The 21,134-nt window shown below is 42.0% G+C and overlaps 1 protein-coding gene across 1 annotated transcript in view; it reads left to right on the top strand.

The window, feature by feature from the left end:
* The first annotated feature begins 333 nt into the window (after window positions 1-333).
* The window catches only part of PAK2 (p21 protein (Cdc42/Rac)-activated kinase 2), a 49,949-nt gene continuing 29,148 nt past the window's right edge, over window positions 334-21,134 (top strand). Inside the window, 3 exon segments of the mRNA XM_011978694.1 lie at window positions 334-831; window positions 18,838-18,938; window positions 19,915-20,084. Coding sequence (XP_011834084.1) covers window positions 645-831; window positions 18,838-18,938; window positions 19,915-20,084 — 458 coding nt within the window. The 5' untranslated portion in view covers window positions 334-644.

Raw genomic sequence — 21,134 nt, 5'->3', positions numbered from 1 at the left:
AGGAGAATCTCTTGAACCTGGCAGGTGGAGGTTGCAGTGAGCTGAGATCACGTCACTGCACCCCAGCCTGGGTGACAGAGTGAGACTCCATCTCAAAAATAAGAATTTTTTAGTCAAGTTATTGTGAAGGCTGAGTTGTAACTGCAAAGTTGGTGTGCGTGAAATCAGATCAGAGGGGTGCTGTTTGATAGGCTTAATAGCCAACTGTCTGTCTCTGCTCTAGAGGTGCACCTCCCCAAGATATCCTGTAATTTGCTGGTCAGAACATAATTTTCCTCTTTGGAATAAAAAAAAAAGATTTCATGTTGTCTGTCTTTCCATTGAGAAGGTCTCTTAGAATCTATTGATTAGATCAGGAGCTTTTGGTAGTATCATCACGTTTCCATGTGACTTTTCAAACATTTTCCAGCTGACCATTACCAACTTTGTTAGGGGAAATTACCTTTGTTACACCTCAAGAGAGTTACATCTTTTACACATTGATTTTTCCAGAATTTTGCAAATGTCACTCTAAATGGATACTATTTTCTAATTTGGAATTGTGGCAGGGGTAGTTATGACTGTTTTTTGCTTGTTCGTGCCGTTTTTTGCTTTGTTACTAATTGTGTTTTTTCCAGGTTCAGGCCATTTGGTAATTCTGAACCATGTCTGATAACGGAGAACTGGAAGACAAGCCTCCAGCACCTCCTGTGCGAATGAGCAGCACCATCTTTAGCACTGGAGGCAAAGACCCCTTGTCAGCCAATCACAGTTTGAAACCTTTGCCCTCTGTTCCGGAGGAGAAGAAGCCCAGGCACAAAATCATCTCCATATTCTCAGGCACAGAGAAAGGTAAACAGCACTTGTGGTTTTAAGAGTCTCAGTGTTGGTTTATTATTGTATGTTACCCGTGTTGATAACTTTTATGGTGAGAACATTAAAACAGATCATGAAAACAATCGATGCTAATATACAGGCACCGTTTAAAAGGCTAGTTTATTTTAAATTGTGATTTTGAAAGAGAAAAAAATGTAAATTTGTTTCTCACCGTACTTGTTACGGCCAGTGAATTTCTATATTCATCTCCTTTGTTTTCTGAGACCTTGGCCATATTTTAATGAGATTTGTGACATTTGAGGAGACCTGCCATTATAAGAATGGTGATATAGGGCCCACAGTCCCCTGTCTGAAATCCCCGGAGCCAACTGTGTTTTGGAATTAAGAGTTTTTGTGATTCTTGAGTAGTAAATACTGTTTTTTACCAGGTATTCTATAATGCCCTCAGAAGAGTCTGAGGCAGCCTCAGTACTCACAGACTGATGTCCTCAGCAAAATATATCTAGTTCGGGGTTTCTCAACCTCGATGCTGTTGACATCTTGGTGCCAAATAATTTGTTTGCAGGGACCTATCTCCTGGGGCAAAATTACTCCAATTAAGAATCACTGGGCCGTACACAGTGGCTCATGCCTGTAATCCCAGCACTTTGGGAGGCCAAGGCAGGCAGATTGCTTGAGCTCAGGAGTTCAAGACCAGCCTGGGCAACATGGCAAAACCCCATCTGTACAAAAATACAAAAATTAGCCGGGCATGGTGGCACATGCCTGTAATCCCAGCTACTCGGGAGGCTGAGGTGGGAGGATGGCTTGAGCCCTGGACGGGGAGGTTGGAGTGAGCCAGGGACATACCACTGCACTCCTTCCAGACTGTCTCAAAAACAAAAAGAACCACTGGTCTAGTCACACAAAGGTGGGATAAAGGCTACAAATAGTCTCAAATAAGTTGAAATCGCTAAATTAGTTTTGTTGTCAAATTTGAGCAAAAACCCTTCAGTTTTCAGGGCTTTTTGGATTTTAGAATTAAGTAATGGATTACAGACACTAGTGGATTTTAGAATAAGGGTAAGGGGTTCATTTGTTTCATCACCTTAAACATGGTGATATGGCTCTGATGGCTGGAAAAATATATATGCGAAGATAAAGATATACCTCTTAATATTCTACATGGAGAGGTAAACCCAAGTAGAAGATGAATGGTGCTTTGTATGTAATACGCCTTAATACACATTTAAGTGAGATAATCAGTGAGAATTTGAGTTAGTATTAATGAAGAATCAAGTCTTGGAGAATTTAGATTCATAGAGTGTAATCATGGAACAGTTGAAAACCTATTCATTTCATTGTATATCACCTCTTTCTAATTTTGTTTTATTAAGATTTCTTGTGAAGTTATAACTGAAAAGCCTTAATGGAAGTATGTTTTTAAAGTTTATTTAAAGGAAGCGATAAGGTGTGTGTTTGACACATTTGAGAATGAAAAATGTACTTAGGCTGGATTAGGTAAAGGTTAAAGAGGAAGATGAAGCAATGAACCAAAAATTGTGCATGGGAAGAAGGCAATGAAGTGTGTATTGGAGTAGTAAGTCAGTATATTTAAAGTGGGAAGACCTAAAAATGGCCATGTGAACTTGGTCTTTAAAATTATGGAGGTCAGGAAAAAAAAAGATAAAGGTTAACACCAGAAAAAATCGCTGAAAGAGTTGTTATTACTTCCCTATGGAGAGCTAGAATCAAGGGCAGAGTAGGGGAATTCTCAAGATAAAGTATACTTGGGGACGGCATTGGAAAAGGGAAAAGATGGTAAAATGAAACAGAAAGTGTGGACAGTCTGGTGGTTGATTTTGGGTAACGGAAGGGTTTGTGAGCAAATTGAACTGCGTTTACGTAAATGCAGGAGAGTGCCCCCATCTCTGGTCATTTTGAGAATCTTCCAGTTTTATCCTCCTCTACTCCTCCTTTCCATTTCTTTCTCTCCAAATTACTTACCTGCTGTAGCCAACTCAAGGTCCCCCTAAGAAAGGGGGAGTGAACATACTGGTTTCCTAGCGGGGACTCTAATTGCATTTAGGGTTATCAGTTCCTTATATCTGTAATTGATATTCATTCAGTTTTTGTTGGTGATTTCTGAAGTCTTCGTTTTATTGTGTTTACAGTCAACATCTAATAACTTTTGAGTGCTGATCTCAAAACTTTACAAGTTCTCTAAAAATGAACTTTGCCTTATCCTTTTTTTTTCTTTCTCTTAAAAAAATTTCTGTTACTGAAAATGTTAAATAAATTCAAAGTAGACAGAATAGTGTAATCAATGCTGTCACCTAATTTCAACATCCTGCCTCCACTTATTTTTTAGATAAAATTACAGTTACCAAAATGCACAGATATTAATTACACAGTTTTGACAAATGGATATACCCGGATATAGGCCATAACCACTGTCAAATTGAATTTGGCTTTTTTACTTTGTGTTGACATAATAGACACAATAATATATTATCTATATAGTATATAGTCTATATATATGCATACTGTATACTATATAGTATACATATATAAAATATATGTGTAGTATATATAGTGTATATGTAATATATATAGTATACATTTATATAGGCTGGGCATGGTGGCTCACACTCGTTAATCCTAACACTTTGGAAGGCTGAGGCGGGCAAATCACTTGAGGTCAGGAGTTCAAAACCAGCCTGGCCAACATGGTGAAACTCCATCTCTACTGAAAGTACAAAAAAATTAGCCGGGAATGGTGGTGTGCCTGTAATCCCAGCTACTCAGGAGGCTGAGGCAGGAGAATCACTTGAACCTGGGAGGTGGAGGTTGCAGTGAGCCGAGATCGTGGCACTGCACTGCAGCCTGGGGGACAGAGTGAGACTCTGTCTCAAAAAAAAATGTGTATCTGTGTATATATATATAAAACATCCTTGTACCTACCACCCAGCCTAGAATTTTATCAGTACCTCTGAAGTCCCCATCTGCTATGCCCCATCCGGTCCTTCTCTTTGTCCCCAATATGCACCATTCTGAATTCTGCATTTTTATTGTAATTTTATGACGTATCTATTCACCCTCAAATATCTGTGGTTTAGGCATGCCTGTTTGGGAACCTTTTATGAATGGAATTATGCTGTCTTTATTTTTTCCACATCCTTTTCACTCAGCTTTATGCTTTTGAGAGTTGTTGATGTGTATGGTGTAGTTTGTTCACTTTCACTGCTGTGTATTGCTGCACTGTAAATATACTGCAGTTTATTTAGCCAGTCTCCTATCTGTAGACATTTGGGTTGTTTTCATGAGTAGTGCTGCTGTGGATAATCTTGAACATACATCTTGAACATACATCTTATTGAGGTATTTCTCTGGGGCAAAGCTTCTCAAGCTTCAGGCGATCTGTTAGTTTAGTTCTTGAATTGCTAATTAGAATCCCGGGGGAAGCTTAATAACTCTGCGCTCAAACTCCATCTCATTCCAGTTGAATCAGCAATCGGCATCTTTAGGGGCTTACCCTGGGCATCAGTTTTGGTTTTGTTTTTAATTTTTTTAATACCTCAGATGATTCTGATGTGCAGCTTATATTAAAAACCAGTGCATTGGGGGGTTTTGAAATCTGTGTAGTGGACAACACTAAATGAAATAGAAGAATGTAATCAGAGTATTGTGCACACAGTAAAAACGTTGTCTTATGAAAGGCTTTGTTTTAGTTATGTGTATACTGAGTCAGGATATAAAATGTATTTCTTGGTGTGTGTCCTGGCTTAAAGATTTAAAGGTCCTTCAGAGGTATATATTTAGGATTAGAATTGCTGGGTTACAGGCTATTCCCGTGTGTGACTTGACTAGGTTTGTCAGATTGTTTTCTAAAAGTTTTTAGTGTACATTCTCCCCCACAGGAGATGAGAGTTCCCATTGCCGAACACCCTCGGCAGCTCTGGGAGGGGTGAAATAGTAGCTCATTGTGGTTTAAATTTGCCTTTCCCTGATTACTCAAAAAACTGAGCACCTTTTCAGGTTAATTGACCATTCCTGTGTGCTTTCTGTGAAATATCTCTTCAAGAGAAAGAAATACCTGTTCGCTATCTATATTAGTCAGTTTTCACGCTGCTGATAAATTTATACAAGACTGAATAATTTATACAAGAAAAAGGGTTTATTGGACTTACAGTTTCACATGGCTGGGAGGCCTCACAATCATGGCAGAAGGCAAGGAGGAGCCAGTCATGTCCTACAGGGATGACGGCAGGCAACCAGAGAGAGCTTGTGCAGGGAAACTCCCCCTTTTAAAACCAGGAGATCTTGTGAAGACCTGCCCATGATTCAGTTACCTCCTGCCGGCTCCCTCCCACAACACGTGAGAATTCAAGATGTGATTTGGGTGGGGACACAACCAAACCATATCAAGGTCTTTCATCCATTTTTCTACTGGGTTGTTAACTTTTTCGTTTTCTATTAATAAACATTCCTTTTAGTCTATAAACTAATCTTTTGTCAATCATATGATGTTAAAGATAGTCTTCCAGGATGTGATTTGCCTTTTTACCCTTTTAGTAGTATATTTTAATGAATAGAAGTTATTAATTTTGATATAATGGAATTAATTTCTTTTTTTCTTTTGAGACAGAGTCTCATTCTGTCACCCACGCTGGAGTCCAGTGGCTCAATCTTGGCTCTCTGCAGCTTCCGCCCCACCAGGTTCAATCGATTCTCCTGCCTCAACCTCCCGAGTAGCTGGGATTACAGGTGCCTGCCACTGCGCCCAACTAATTTTTGTATTTTTAGTAGAGACAGTGTTTCATCATCTTGGCCAGGCTGGTCTTGAACTTCTGACCTCGTGATCCACCTGCCTCGGCCTCCCAAAGTGCTAGGATTACAGGCATGAGCCACCGTGCCTGGCCTCAATTTCTCTTTTATGGTTCGAGGTTTTTGTTTTTTAAGAAATTTTTGTCTAACTTGGGGTCATAAAGACTTTTTCTTATATTTTTTCTATAGCTTGCCTTTTGCACTTTAAATCTTTGAGCTATCTGGATTTTATTTTTGTATGTCTGTGAAAAGATTCACTTTCACTTTTTTCTTTAAACTTGGATAGTATCCCAGACCATTTATTGAGTCTTCTATTTCCCCACTGACCTATAACACCATTATTTATCAAGTTTCCATGTGAGAGTCTGTTCCTGTGTTCTCTATTTTATTCCATTAGGTTGTCTGTACCTGAGCTAATAATAGCACCCTGTCTTGATTACTATATAATTTTTTTTTTTTTTTTTTTGGAGGCAGAGTCTCACTCTGTGACCCAGGCTGGAGTGAGTGCAGTGATGTGTCTTGGTTCACTGCCACCTCCACCTCCCAGATTCAAGTGATCCTCCTGCCTTACCTTTCAAGTGGTTGGGATTACAGGTGCATGACACCCAACTACTTTTTGTATTTTTTTTTTATATATATATATAAACTAATTTTTGTATGTTGCCGAGGCTAGTCTCAAACTCTGGGGCTCAAACTATCTGCCAGCCTTGGCCTCCCAAAGTGCTGGGATTACAGGTATGAGCTACCACACTTGGCTCTTAAATAATTATTGTTAATGTCTGATAGAACAAATTTCTTAACCAGATTCTTCTTCAGCTTTTTCTATAAATTTTAGAATCTGTTTATCATGTACTTTAACAGCACCAAAGAAAAACCTGTGGCTACTTTGATTCTTGGGCCGGGCGCAGTGGCTCACACCTGTAATCCCAGCACTTTGGGAGACCAAGGCAGGCGGATCACGAGGTCAGGAGTTGGGGACCATCCTGGCTAACACGGTGAAACCCCCTCTCTACTAAAAATATAAAAAACTAGCCGGGCGAGGTGGTGGGCGCCTGTAGTCCCAGCTACTCGGGAGGCTGAGGCAGGAGAATGGCGGGAACCTGGGAGGCGGAGCTTGCAGTGAGCCAGAGATTGCGCCACTGCACTCCAGCCTGGGCAACAGAGCGAGATTGTCTCAAAAAAAGAAAAGGAATTGTATAGATTTTGTAGGACAAATAGGGGAGAATTGCATCTATCTTTGTAACTGAGGGTGGAGAATCTGCGGAGCCTCTGTGTAGCCTGTTTACAGGGAAGTTTAGTTGCAGGTCGTCTTCAGTCTCAGAGACAAAGAGATGTGTGGAATGTTTGGAGGGCAGGATGCTTCTTGATTCCTCCTGTCCCTGGAGCTCTACCTCCTTTTCCTCTTACACTTACTGGTCCTACCTGGAAGCTGAAACACAGCCCAGTCACTGGGCCCAGATTTCGGCATTAGGAATGAGGGAGAACCGTGTGGTGTGTGCATATCCGTGCTTTTGTGAACATAGAAATAACCTGCTCTGCTGCTCTTACTGGATTATCCCGTTCATCACCCTAGTTGTTGCCTCTGGGTCCCCCCATTTCCACCCTCCTCGCTTCTAGTTTCAGCCACCTGCAGCGGTTTGCAGAAGCATTCTCCCACCGACATCCTAAGCGCTGCTTGTCTCCCTAGTCTTATCCTAATTGCTTTTCGTTCTTGAGCATTCCTCGTGAATTTTATTCTGTGAAATACTCGGATTTTGTGTAGAAGGGAGAGGACTACAGTATGTGCTCAGTACATCGTCTTGAAACAGAAGAGTCTAAAAGGCAAACAATTGTATTTCTATTTTTAAAAAATCGTAACGACCTCAAGATTTTTGCCATCTCTAATGTAAGGCCTGATCTAGAGATAATTCATTTTATTCCACTAAAAAATTTACATCCCTTACTGCTTTCCTTACAAAAAAAAATAAAAAACAGCTAATATTTTTATAAAAAGAAAAGAAAGACTCTAGGATGTTTTCAGTTATTCTTTACTGGTTTTAATTGGTGTCACTGAAAAACTTGAGAAAATTAGAAATCCTTTCCGATCATGCCTTTTTAGGACAACTTGATGGAACAAATCTTTTTTCCATGCTTGCTAATGTGTATACTATGTGAATAATCAGAGATAAGTGACAAGCAAAGCAGATAGTGTCCCGTGACAGCAATCTACAACCATGGTATGGAATTACAGGCTATGGAATTACAAGCTATGGTACCAAGGTGTAGTGTAAGACGTCTGTCTAATCTGGAATGCCTGGGAAGGCTTCCTAAGGAAATGATAATAGAGCTGATGACTGCAGCATGAGTAAGGGCAACGACAGCTACAAAGTGTGTTCCATGCCTGGGGAAGAGCTTGCTTCAGTGGCCCACCTGCAGGAGGGATCGTAGCACGTCCGTGGAGCTGAGGGCCGTCCTGTGTTACTGGAAAGCAGAGAGGGAAGGAGAGAGAATTGCAGAAGGGTGTGTGTAGGCACTGCAGACAGCAGAAGAGGCTGAAGAGGTAGGTAGGCAGTGACCAGGTCATAAAGGGCCTTGTATTCTATGCTACAGAGCTCAGATTTTATCCTGTTTCCTGGGGAACCATTACAGATTTTTAAACAGGGGAAAGACCTGGCCACCTCTCTGTTTTAGATAGGAGAGAATAATAGGCTTACAGAAAATAGGTTTTGTTCAAAGTGTGAGAGTGAAGTTGGAAACTAGTTAGGAGGTTTTTGCAGTAGCCCAAGTGAGAAATGGCCTAACTAGTCTACTAGTTTTAATAATGAAAATGTCAATGAGCCATTTGACTTTTTAAAATAAGCTTTATTCATACAGCCAGAGTTGAATAATATTGTCTTTATTAACTAAAGCAATTTTCACATCTAGTTATTCAACCTATAAGCACCTTCACTTCTGGTTGGTTATGACTTCGATCTGTAAACAACCTTTCTAATTTAAAAAACGGAATTCTGGCCGGGCGCAGTGGCTCACGCCTGTAATCCTAGCACTTTGGGAGGCTGAGGCGGGTGGATCACAAGGTCAGGAGATTGAGACCATCCTGGCTAACACGGTGAAACCCCGTCTCTACTAAAAATACAAAAAAATTAGCCGGCCGTGGTGGCGAGCGCCTGTAGTCCCAGCTACTGAGGAGGCTGAGGCAGGAGAATGGCGTGAACCCGGGAGGCGGAGCTTGCAGTGAGCCAAGATCGCGCCACTGCACTCCAGCCTGGGCGACAGAGCAAGACTCGTTTCAAAATAAGTGAATAAATAAATACAATAAAAAACTGAATTCTAAGATTAATAATAGTAGCCCATACTTCTCTGCCTATTTCCTAGAGGAGTGGGTCCCGACCTTTTTGGCACTGGGGGGGATGGTTTCCTGGAAAACAATTTTTTTTTTCTATTTTTTGTTTCATCTTGTTGCCCAGGCTGGAATGCAATGGTGTGATCTCAGCTCACTGCAACCTTCGCCTCCTGCCTCAGCCTCCCGAGTAGCTGGGATTACAGGCACCTGCCATGAGGCCTGGATACTTTTTTGGTATTTTTAGTAGAGACAGGGTTTCACCATGTTGGCCAGGCTGGTCTTGAACTCCTGACCTCAGGTGATCTGCCGACCTTGGCCTCCCAAAGTGCTGGGACTACAGGCATGAGCCACTGCACCCGGCTGGAAAACAATTTTTCTATGGGGCTAGCGGGTGGGGTGGTTTTGGTATGAAACTCTTCCACCTCAGATCATCAGACGTTAGTTAGATGCTCATAAGGAGTGTGCAACCTAGATCCCTCACATGTGCAGTTCACAATAGGGTTCGTGCTCCTATAGGAATCTCATGCTGCCGCTGATCTGACAGGAGGCGGAGCTAAGGCGGTGGTGCTCACTCCCCACTGCTCACCTCCTGCTGAGCTGCCCAGTTCCTAACAGGCCATCGACCTGTACTGGTCCATGGCCCAGGGGCTGGGGACCCGTTTCTCTGCTGTGTGGTGGAATTTGAAGCTATTGCATGTCAAAAGAACAAAGAAGGAATTGCTTATGGTTAGACTAGAAACAGAAGAGTCTTCCTTTTAAACAGATAAGGGGTTTCTTTTGTTTGTTTAGCCTTAGACTAGCTCGAAGTAGTCTAAAAGGTAGTGGCCCTGGAGAACATGACAGCAGCCTACTTAGGATTCTTTTCAGTGCCTTTTGTCAACATGTGACTCGGGGTCTCTGCCTCTTGGCTGAAGGTTGCTGCCTGCCTGCTGCTGTTTTGTTGTCTAATGAAGTTGGAAGATGATTCTAAGAATCTTTTTTCCCCCTAGGACACTAGTTAAATCGTTCATTTTATTAAAATAAGTTTTTTACCCTGGTCCATTACTTCCCATCAGGTGTTCTGGTTGCCCGGTGAACCTCCTGTGGATGGTTGTGTTTGATAAACAGAAGTGGGAAGTTGACCTACTTTCATTTTATGAAACATGAACAGATTTCAGATTTCTCCAAGGCTAAGGTGTCCACATGCAGGGATCTGTCCCGCAGACCCTGTCCCAATGACAGATTAATAACTTACACTGACACAGATGTTATGCTTGTCAGTCCAACTGAGAGTCCGGGCTGCTTACAGACTCCCAGGAGAGTGCTGTAGAGAGTTGCAACCAGCCAGATGCAGTGGCTCACGCCTGTAATCCCAGCACTTTGGGAGGTTGAGGTGGGCGGATCACGAGGACAGGAGATTGAGACCATCCTGGCTAACACGGTGAAACTCCATCTCTACTAAAAATGCAAAAAATTAGCTGAGCGTGGTGGTGAGCACCTGTAGTCCCAGCTACTCGGGAGGCTGAGGCAAGAGAATGGGGGAGGCAAGAGAATGGTGTGAACCCGGGAGGCAGAGCTTGCAGTGAGCGGAGATCCCACCACTGCACTCCAGCCTGGGGGACAGAGCGAGACTCCGTCTCAAAAAAAAAAAAAAAAAAGACGTTGCAACCACCGGCCTCGACTAGCCAATGAAGCTTGCATTTATTTAGTATAGATTAATTGACAAAGGCTTGAGTCAACAGACCTGTGGGTAATTAACCTGGTCACCTCCACCCTGGAGAGGGCCATCTTGCCCACAAATCATCAAAGGTTAGTCTTAGGACCACATGAGTAAACTCTTTAAATAAACTACTTTATATTCCTTTGTATCTGCACCTTAAGCTCTCTGGCTCCTGAAAAGAGAATCTGGCTGCCTTCAGCCAAACTATTTGAAGCTATCCAAAACTCCCTGGCCTCCAAGAAGGTTCGCTTTTTTCTATTTCTGTAATTTCTTCTGCCATCCAGACTGAACCCCCACATCTACATAAGTTTATTTTGATTGGCCCTCTATTTCTGGGCTTCTGGAGTTGTTACATATAACAGTATCAAAGACATTCTGTTCATATAGCAATATCCTTCCAGCACATTGTCCTTCCAGCACATTGTCCTTCCAGCACATTGGTCAATTCGAGATATGCTTTGGTATCTTTTTGTTTTAGATGCTGTTTCTAATATCCCTTCCTTTTCCCATTGAGACTATTAAAATATACAGAGTACCTGTATGTGTGTTACGTAAAAACAAATGGAATTAAACAGATTTTTAGGATATTATGTTTATTTTGAATGAATGAATGTGACTCTGTCTCAAGTTCTGCTTAATCATTTTTGTGTCTTTCCTTTAACTTTTTACTCTATACTTCCATCATATATGAAACTTTAATATATATATTTCTCTAAACTCTTAACATTTCCAAGTTGAAGAATATTGACTAGGCCTTAGACACAGCAGGGACCAGGAGTTCTCTTGCTGGATATCTCTCACCCTTCTTTTTATATTTCTTTCTTATTTTATATTTCTTATTTCAGAATGTTTTTTCTCTATGTGTTAAGAAATATAATTCCTGGGCTCAGTTTCTTGTAACTTCAGTCACTGGTGATAGACTGATTCTGAGGGAGCTGAGTCTGGCTTAGCTGCTGAGGTAGCTGCCCCTGAACCAGTTGCCCGAGGGTATGTGGGAAGCTGTGCGGACCTGGCTTGAATTAAATGTCCACCTTGGACCAGTCATCTGTGACCATAGTCATGTAAGAAAATGGCATCTTTCCCAACTATCTGCATAGAGGAAGGGTGAGGGAAGTTTCCAGAAGTAGGATGCTGAGCAGATTTTTTTTAAAAGAAAGAACACATGTAATCATAGTACGTTAAATTGTAAACTACTAGTTTATCATTAACCAACAAATATTTTCTCCTGTATATGGGATATTCCGTTAGAAGCCAAGGGACATAAAGAAATGTTGAGCGCACGACCTCAAATTACTCAAAGTCTAGTGAAAATTGAGAGAAAAGTAATTTATGATAGATATGTTAATAATTGTGTTTCAGTAAAGATAATCCAGACTTAACAATTTCATTTCCCTCTGCTCCTTTCCATAACCAGTATTCCCTTCCCCGTCACTGTGACCAGATCTCTTCTAAGTTATGTGCCTAGAAAGGGGGTGGACATTTGAGCATAAGTCTGTCATTACTAGTTAAATAAGTATTATTGTGTTTCCTACCAATACTAAATTAGTAGTACCATGGTAAACAAAGAGTAGCATATGGTAACATTTCCAGTTTTATATGTACAGACTTACCAAACAGCATGATTTTTAACTCTTTGATATTAGAAGAATCTTCAGGTTAAACAAAGCATGTTGACCACATACAGAGGCGTTCTATTTACTCTCCCTCCCGAGATTCAACTAAAATGACAGAAGAAAAAAAAAAAACACATATATGTATATACACACGCACACAAGGTCAAAGAGAAAAAGAGGAGATAGTAGTGTGAAAGAGGCCTCAGTACACATTTGGAAGGCGGAAGTGGTGGAAAATTGGCACCTGACTCAGCAGGACAGAGAAACACATAACCTAAGTGTTAGCAGAGGGGAATCTGTGAGAAGGGGACCAAGTTTCCCATGTAAAAATTCCGGAAGCTCAAGATACACAATACTGTGTCAGAGTAGGGGTGGGATGTAATACACATGCTGAAAAGAAGGGGGATTAGTTGAAAATCAACACAGAAAGTGTCAGAGGCCCGCCAGGACTCCTCCTTTACACCCCACAATCCACGTAAATGTAACCCCCATTCTCTGGAAGGAAAAAAGAATAAACTGACATTTACATTTATTTCAAGGGAAATTAAACCAGAGAAGCCTCTGTTCTTATCAGGGGAGTCAGGAAAAGTTGAAGCTCCAGAATAAAGAAGGTGACTTCCGTGCAAGTCAGCATTTTCATCTCCTTTCCCCATCCTGCTTTCAGAATACTTGTAGCCTGACTCATAGCCCTCAGAGTGGAGATTGGAGGATTTTTCTCTGGATAAACAGTGGCCTGGAGAAAAAATACTTTAGGTACCTTGCATGCTGTCCTTATCTTTAGTGGTAAGGTTGGCTTGTCTCCCAGTTAGCTTTTTAATACTTTCCTGTGTGAGTAGACAGTAAAGGATCACCAGACATTTATGAAAAACCCTTTATAAATGAGAAGGAGAGTCCAAAACAATAGGGATAAAAACAAGAACTTAAATAGTGTAAGGAGAAAACAACCCCAAAACCCCAGCTTGCGCACACACACATACTGTGTGACCTTCAGAGAGAGAGGAGATAAAGGAATCCATGAAACAAGAAAAGAGTTCGCAGAGAAAGAATGAACAGAGAACAATGGAAAACTAATTCTTGGAATATCAACATCTAAAATTACCAAAACAAACAAAAGATAGCAATAGAAAGAAGAGTGGGAGATAATCAAGAACATTCTCCCGGCTGGAGTGGTGGCTCAAGCCTGTAAGCCCAGCACTTTGGGAGGCCCAGGTGCGTGGATCACTTGAGGTCAGAAGTTCGAAACCAGCCTGGCTAACATGGTGAAATCCCGTCTCTACTAAAAATACAAAAAGTAGCTGCTGGGCTTGGTGGCGTACACCTGTAATCCCAGCTACTTGGGAGGCTGAGGCAGGAGAATCACTTTAACCTGGGAGGCTGAGGTTGCAGCGAGCCGAGTTTGCACCATTGCACTCCAGCCTGGGTGACAGGGCAAGACTCTGTCTCAAATAAAAAAAGAAAATAAAATTATCCCAAAGAATTAAACAGCAATACAAAGATGGAACATATGAGAGAAAAGATAACAGTTAAAAGATCTAACTAATGACAATTAAGGAAATAGCGAATTCTAGCTCTTAAGTGGTGGTATAGAAGCACACTGGCTTCACTCACTCTGCCGTTCCCACCACAGAAAACCAAGAACATACAGCACTAAGATGATCGCCAGCAATATCCAAGAACTCAAATATGAGAAAGATAGGGGCACAGAGAAATGAAAGAACTCCAAGCATGCTGTAAGAATCGGACTTCTGTATCTGCAACACCCCTTCCCCCCGTCCGCCTGGCACTGAGTGTGGGAAAATCTCCCCCAGTTTAGTTTCTACATGGGAAAAAGTGAGATTGAAGAGGACAGCCACCTTCCCCACCATCTTGAGTTCCCTGGCAGGAGGCCTGTCCCTGCCTTAGCCCACAGGAGGCATAGGGAGTGCCCAAAGGGAGAACTCCCCTGAGGGCAGCCAGAGGCAAAGGAGGGAGGTGGGATTACGTTTCCCAGCCTTGGAAACCCTGCCGTGTAACTCAGCCAGAGGGGATGCCAAATAGAGCGGCTGTTCAGCACCACCGTGTTGTAGGAGGTTTATTCCACAGCACCCTGCCTGTACTGCTGCCAGAGTATCCCCTCTGGGGCTCCTCGCTCCCGTTTAGGATGGGCTGCACTCTGCCAGAACCAAGGCAAACCTGGACTTACGGTGCCATTTAGTGCTGGAAAGGAGGCAGCAACCTAGGCACGGGGTGAGGAAAAGAAAGAAAATCAACAGGTAAATTACAGAGACTCTCTAAGCAAACATATCCAATAAAAACCAGCTTAAATATCCTCATACTTTTTTGAAAAATGGCTTAAAATTTTCCAAATTTAATGAAAACTGTAAACCCACAGATTCAAGAAATCTAACAAAATTTGGGCATAGGAAACATGAAAACTACACCAAGGCTTACAGTTATCAAATTGTTTAAAACCAGTGATAGGGCCGGGCGCAGTGGCTCAGGCCTCTAATCCTAGGATTTTGGGAGGCCAACGTGGGAAGATCACTTGAGCCCAGAAGTTCGAGACCAGCCTGGGCAACGTGGCGAAACCCCATCCCTACAAAATAACAAAAAAAAAGGTAAGAAAAATGATCTGGGCAAGGTGGTATGCACCTGTACTCCCAGGACTGGGGAGGCTGAGGCAGGAGGATTGCTTGTGCCCGGAGGTTAAGGTTGCAGTGGTGCGATCTCGGCTCACTGAGCCTGGGTGTCAGAGCGAGACCCTGTTTCAAACCAAAACAAACAAACAAGAAAAACAGTGATAGAGAAAATTTTAAAAGCTACCAGAAAAAAAAGACTCACTACATATAGAGGACAAAGATAGAGAGATCACAGACTGTATCTAAGTAACAATGCAAGCCGGAAGACAAGGAACAACATCTTTCAAGTATTTAAAGAGAAAAAAATCTATCGGCCTGGAATTCTATACTCTTGAAAGTGTCTTTCCAAAACAAAGGAGGAAACAGAATTTTAAATGCATAAAAGCTGAAAGAGTGTATCGTCAGCAGACATACTACAAAAAATGTTAAACTAAGCCCTTCAGGCAGAAGGAAGGTGATGTCAGATGGAAATGTGGACTTGCAGGAAAGAATGAAAAGCACTGGAAGTGGTTCATCAGTGGTTCCCGACCTTTTTGGCACCGGGGATTGGTTTCATGGAAGACAATTTTTCCACAGACCCAGCACCTGAGGTCATCAGCCATTAGATTCTCATAGGAAGCACACAGCCTAGACCCCTCGTGTGCGCGGTCCACACTAGGGTTCATGCTATGAGAATCTAACGCCGCTGCTGATTGACACACAGCCTAGACCCCTCGCGTGCGTGGTCCACACTAGGGTTCACGCTCTGAGACTCTTAACGCCACTGCTGATCTGACAGGAGGTGGAGCTCAGGCAGCGATGCCCGCTCACCTGCCACTCACTTCCTGCTGTGCAGCCGGTTCATAACAAGCCTGGGACTGGTACCAGTTCGTGGCCTGGGGGTTGGGGACCGCTGTGGGATGCGTTCTTTCTTACCTAAATTTCTTTGAAAGATAATCGTTTGAGTGTTTAAGAAACAAAGCACTGATACACCTTGTAACACGGATGAATCCCAAAAACATTAAGTGAAAAAAGTCATTCGCAAAACACTGCATATTGTGTGATCCCATTTAGATTAATGAGCAGAACAGGCAAACCTATGGAGACAAAGTAGATTGGTGGTTGCCTGAGGTTTGTGGTTGGGCAGCGGCTGAAATGGGGAGTCATTGCCATTAGGTACAAGGTTTCTTTTGGGTATGATAAATGTTCTAAAGTTAGATTGTGATTATGATTGCACAACTCTAAATATACTAAAACCCACTGACGTGTACAATTTCAACAGGTGAACATGTTAATATATGAAGAGTTCTAGCTTAACAATCAACTGAGTAGATAAAAGGGAATCTCAAAATACTTAGTCCAGAAGAAGGCAGAAAAGATTGATGAAAACAGACCTACCTACAAGAAATCTACTTTAAAACATAAAGCCACAAAATAGGTCAAAATAAAAGGATAGAAAAGGTGTGCTAACAATTAAAAGAAACCTGGACTGGCTGTATAAACAGCAGACAAACTAGATTTCAGAGCTAAAAGATACTATCAGTGATAATGAGGAAGGTTGTTATTTTGTGATAATAGGACCAGTTCGTTAAGCTGATATAATAGAACTAAACATTTATATATCTAATAACAGCTTCAAAATTCACGAAGCAAAAACTGAGAGGATTTCAAGAAGAAACAGGAAAATTCAATTATAATTGGAGATTCCAAAACTTCTCTCAGTTATTGGTAGAAAAAATAGACATAAAATTGGTAAGGATATAAAAAATTTGAACGTAACTATCAGCCAACTTGACCTAATAGACGTTTATAGAACACTCCACACAGTAACAGCAGAATATACGTTCTCTTTAAAGACACATGAGGTCTCCTTTTACAAATTCTCAAAAATGTTGGCTGGGTGTAGTGGCTCATACCTGTAATCCCAGCACTTTGGGAGGCTGAGGCGGGCAGATTACTTGAGGTCAGGAGTTCGAGACCAGCCTGGCCAGTATGGTGAAACCCCGTCTTAACTAAAAGTATAAAAATTAGCTGGATGTGGTGGCAGGCACATGTAATCCCAGCTACTCGGGAGGCTGAGGTGGGAGAATCGTTTGAACCTGGGAGGTGGAGGCTGCAGTGAGCTGAGATTGCACCATTGCACGCCAGCCTGGGTGACAGAGCCAGACTCCTTCTCAAAATAAATAAATAGGCTGGGTGTGATGACTCATGCCTGTAATCCCAGCACTTTGCGAGGCTGAGGAGGATGGATCACGAGGTCAGGAGATCAAGACCAGCCTGGCCAACATGGTGAAACCCCACCTGTACCAGAAATTCCAAAAATCAGCCAGGTGTGGTGGCGGGCGCCTATAATCCCAACTACTCAGGAGGTTGAAGTAGGAGAATCCCTTGAACCCGGGAGGCAGAGGTTGCAGTGAGCTGAGATCATGCCACTGCACTCCAGCCTGGGTGACAGAACGAGACTCCCTCTAAAAAAAAAAAGAAGAAAAAAAGAAATTCTCCCTAAAATTCATCTGTACATTCATTCCAATTCTAGTCAGAATTCCAACAGGCTTTCTGTAGAAATTAATAAGCTCATTCTAAAACTCATATGGAAATACAGAGGACTGGATTACCCAAAAAGCTTTGACAAAAGAAAAAGAAGACTTATGTGACATAGTTTCAATGCGTGTTACAAAATGGCAAGAAAATAATCCAGGCAGTCTGATAGAGGCAGAAAGGCAGACAAACAGATAATTGCAACAGGGCAGAGCCTCCAGAGACAGGTGTACACATATACAGACATTGACTTCCAACGGTGGCTCCAAACGAGAACCAGAATGGCGCTGGCCTTCTCAATAGCAACACTGGAAATGCTGAGGGTAAAAAAACACATTTCCAACGTATATATGCATATATATAATGAGTCAAGAACTATCAACTAAAGGGATAAATCTAGAGGAGGAAAACATAAGATCCAGAAAACAGATTCCAGCACAGGGCAGGAGTGAAGGGATGTCACGGACAGGAACTGTGCAGGAGGCCTAGGCATGAGCTACTGTGGGTTGCAGCAGGAGGAGCTGAGAGGGAGGGGTTGCGGGGAGGAACTGATGTGTTGGAGTTTACAGAGAATATTGTTGATAGGTGTATGGCAGAAATGTTGCAGAAATAATTTTTTCTGCGCTCGGATCATAGAAAAACTGTGTAGTTTTAAAATGTGGCAATTAGTAACTCCACTGAAAAGGAAGGATTAGGCTTGCACAAAAAAGGAGAGGTGGCCTTGTCACTGCTTGTCCTGACAGTGTGTATTCTCTGCGGAGTCCCAGCAATGCAAATCTGACTTCCCAATGTATGTAGCTGAGCGGAAATGGGGTTTGCTGTGCTTGCTGTCCACGTTGCTCAGAATCTGAGATGGAGCCCTTTGTGAGAGAGCTGGTGCCCTAAGGGGTGTCTCTTCTGCCTGTGCTCTGTTATTCAGGCCTGCTGTTGCTCGCTCCATGTGCCTCCTCATCAGGACGGTGTTTGGTTGTGTCCAGCCCTGCTCTGTGGCAGGACAGTCCGCTTTACTCCATTTACTGGTTTCCTATCAGCCAGTGTTTTTAGGGGAAATCTTTTCTGGAATAACTTTGATCCTAATATGTTTTCTAGAATAACTTTGATCCTAATATGTTTTAGGAAAAATATAATACGCCGGGCAAGCAGTGGCGTTTGAGACCAGCCTGACCAACATGGCGAAACCCTGTTTCTACTAAAAATACAAAAATTAGCCAGGAGGGGTGGTGCGCACCTGTAATCCCAGTGACTCGGGAGGCTGAGGCAGGAGGATGGCTTGAACCCAGGAAGCAGAGGTTGCAGTGAGCTGAGATCGCGCCACTGCACTCCAGCCTGGGCAACAAGAGCAAAACCTGTGTAAAAAAACAAAAGACAAAAAAAAAAATTGTAAGTGCCTTTGCTAGTCTTGTTTAAATAGGCTGATTCTTTTTCTTTTTTTCTGATGCCCTCTAGGAAGTAAAAAGAAAGAGAAGGAACGGCCAGAAATTTCTCCTCCATCTGATTTTGAACACACCATCCATGTTGGCTTTGATGCTGTTACTGGAGAATTCACTGTAAGTTTACCTAGTTTGGGCCCATTTATAACATGTAAAATAGCACTCAAACATTTTCCTTCATTATTAAATTTGAAATTAACATTTTAGGCCAGGCGCGGTGGCTCACGCCTGTAATCCCAGCACTTTGGGAGGCCAAGGATGGCAGATCATTTGAGGTCAGAAGTTTGAGACCAGCCTGGCCAACATGGTGATACCCCGTCTCTACTAAAAATACAAAAAAAATAGCCGGGCGTGGTGGTGTACGCCTGTAATTCCAGCTACTCAGGAGGCTGAGGCAGGGGAATCACTTGAACCCGGGAGGTGGAGGTTGCAGTGAGCTGAGACTGTGCCATTGCACTCCAGCCTGGGCAAGAAGAGCAAAACTCCATCTCACAAAAAAAGGAAATTAACATTTCTATCCATATGTCAACTATGAATTCTTACTGCTTTCCGCTTTTTATAAAAGTGTTAGTGGTTGGATATATTGTTTCCCTAGAGAGCAGAGCCTGTTCATTCTAGTTATGCAAAGCAGACTTAGAAAAATAGACCCAGGCCGGGCGCGGTGGCTCATGCCTGTAATCCCGGCACTGTGGGAGTCCGAGGCAGGCAGATCACGAGGTCAGGAGATCGAGACCATCCTGGCTAACCCGGTGAAACCCCGTCTCTACTAAAAATACGAAAAATTAGCCGGGCGTGGTGGCGGCACCTGTAGTCCCAGCTACTCGGGAGGCTGAGGCAGGAGAATGGCGTGAACCCAGAGGCGGAGCTTGCAGTGAGCTGAGATCGTGCCACTGCACTCCAGCCTGGGCCACAGAGCGAGACTCTGTCTCAGAAAAAGAAAAAATAGACCTTTAGAAAACAAGATCTTTTAGAATTTAGTCAAACCTACACTTACAAGATTGTTTTGTTCTGTATATTTTGTCATTTATCTCTGGAAATTAATTTTATTGTGTCAATTTAAACCATACCTAATTTCTGAATGTCTTTTTGTTAGGGCATGCCAGAACAGTGGGCTCGATTACTACAGACCTCCAACATCACCAAACTAGAGCAAAAGAAGAATCCTCAGGCTGTGCTGGATGTCCTCAAGTTCTACGACTCCAACACAGTGAAGCAGAAGTATCTGAGCTTTACTCCTCCGGGTAAGACAGCGGCTAAGGCTGGGCCAGATGGAGATTTGTGAAGCGCTTCTAGATAAAAAGATTACTCCTGGAAAAATGAAAAGCTAAACTATGGTTCTTGTCGATAACGTTTTTCCCTGGATAGATTCTACCTTTTGTAGACTGATCCAGGGCCGTTCTGAAGCATAATTTGGATCTGGGAATTATAGTAATCTTATAGGTTTGACAGAAATGGGAGTTGATGGATATTTTGGCTTGTTGTTTATTTGGTTTTTTCTCTTCATTGCTGTGTTTTTGTTTTCATTTTTCACTCGTCACTGCTTTTAAATGACTTCTAGCAGTCAAAGGAAAAGACGCTGGTTGATAGACATGTTCACACTAGAAATACACTTATTGTTAGTGGGACAAGAGGAGATTGTTTTGCACCGTTTTGAACTAAAAAATGTTTAGGTCCACTCAAAAAATTGAAACTCGTGAGTATGCAGATAATAGAATATATGTATTTTAATATATAAAATAGATAAATCGTATATGAAATAAATGTTAGAACTAGAAGGATTTATACCTCAGAATTGGAATATCTGGAATGTTATCTACGTAATCATAGTAATGTAAATTTTACTTTCTGGATGAATATAGCTGGGTGGAAATTGGGTTTGATGTACTTTGTTTTCCAAGTTGCTCAGTATCTGAGATACACCGTTATCTATGAGAGAACCAGTGAATTGGTATATAGGATAAGAATTAGTGTAGTGGATTTTTAAAAACAGTTTTTGTTCAAATAAAGATCAGAATAAAGTTCATACATTGCAGTTGGTTGATACTGAATCTCTTGATCTTTAGGCTTCCCTCCCACACACTGGTTCCTGCTGTCTTTTCTTGCCGTTTATTTATTAAAGAAACAAGACTATTTGTCCTGTTTCCCTCAATTTAGATTTTGCTCACTACACCCTCAGGATGTCATTTTTCAATGTGTTTGTCTGTATCTGAAGTCATACACGTGGTTTTTAAAAACAGTATGATTGAGCTAAAATCCTGCATGTGATTTTAATTGATTATACTTAATGTTTGCATCCTCACAGAAATAAAGGCC

The sequence above is a fragment of the Mandrillus leucophaeus genome, unplaced genomic scaffold (genome assembly GCF_000951045.1).
Source record: "Mandrillus leucophaeus isolate KB7577 unplaced genomic scaffold, Mleu.le_1.0 Scaffold199, whole genome shotgun sequence".
NCBI lineage: Eukaryota > Metazoa > Chordata > Mammalia > Primates > Cercopithecidae > Mandrillus > Mandrillus leucophaeus.
Note: the sequence above shows the minus strand (reverse complement) of the source record. Positions and strands in the feature narration are given on the sequence as shown.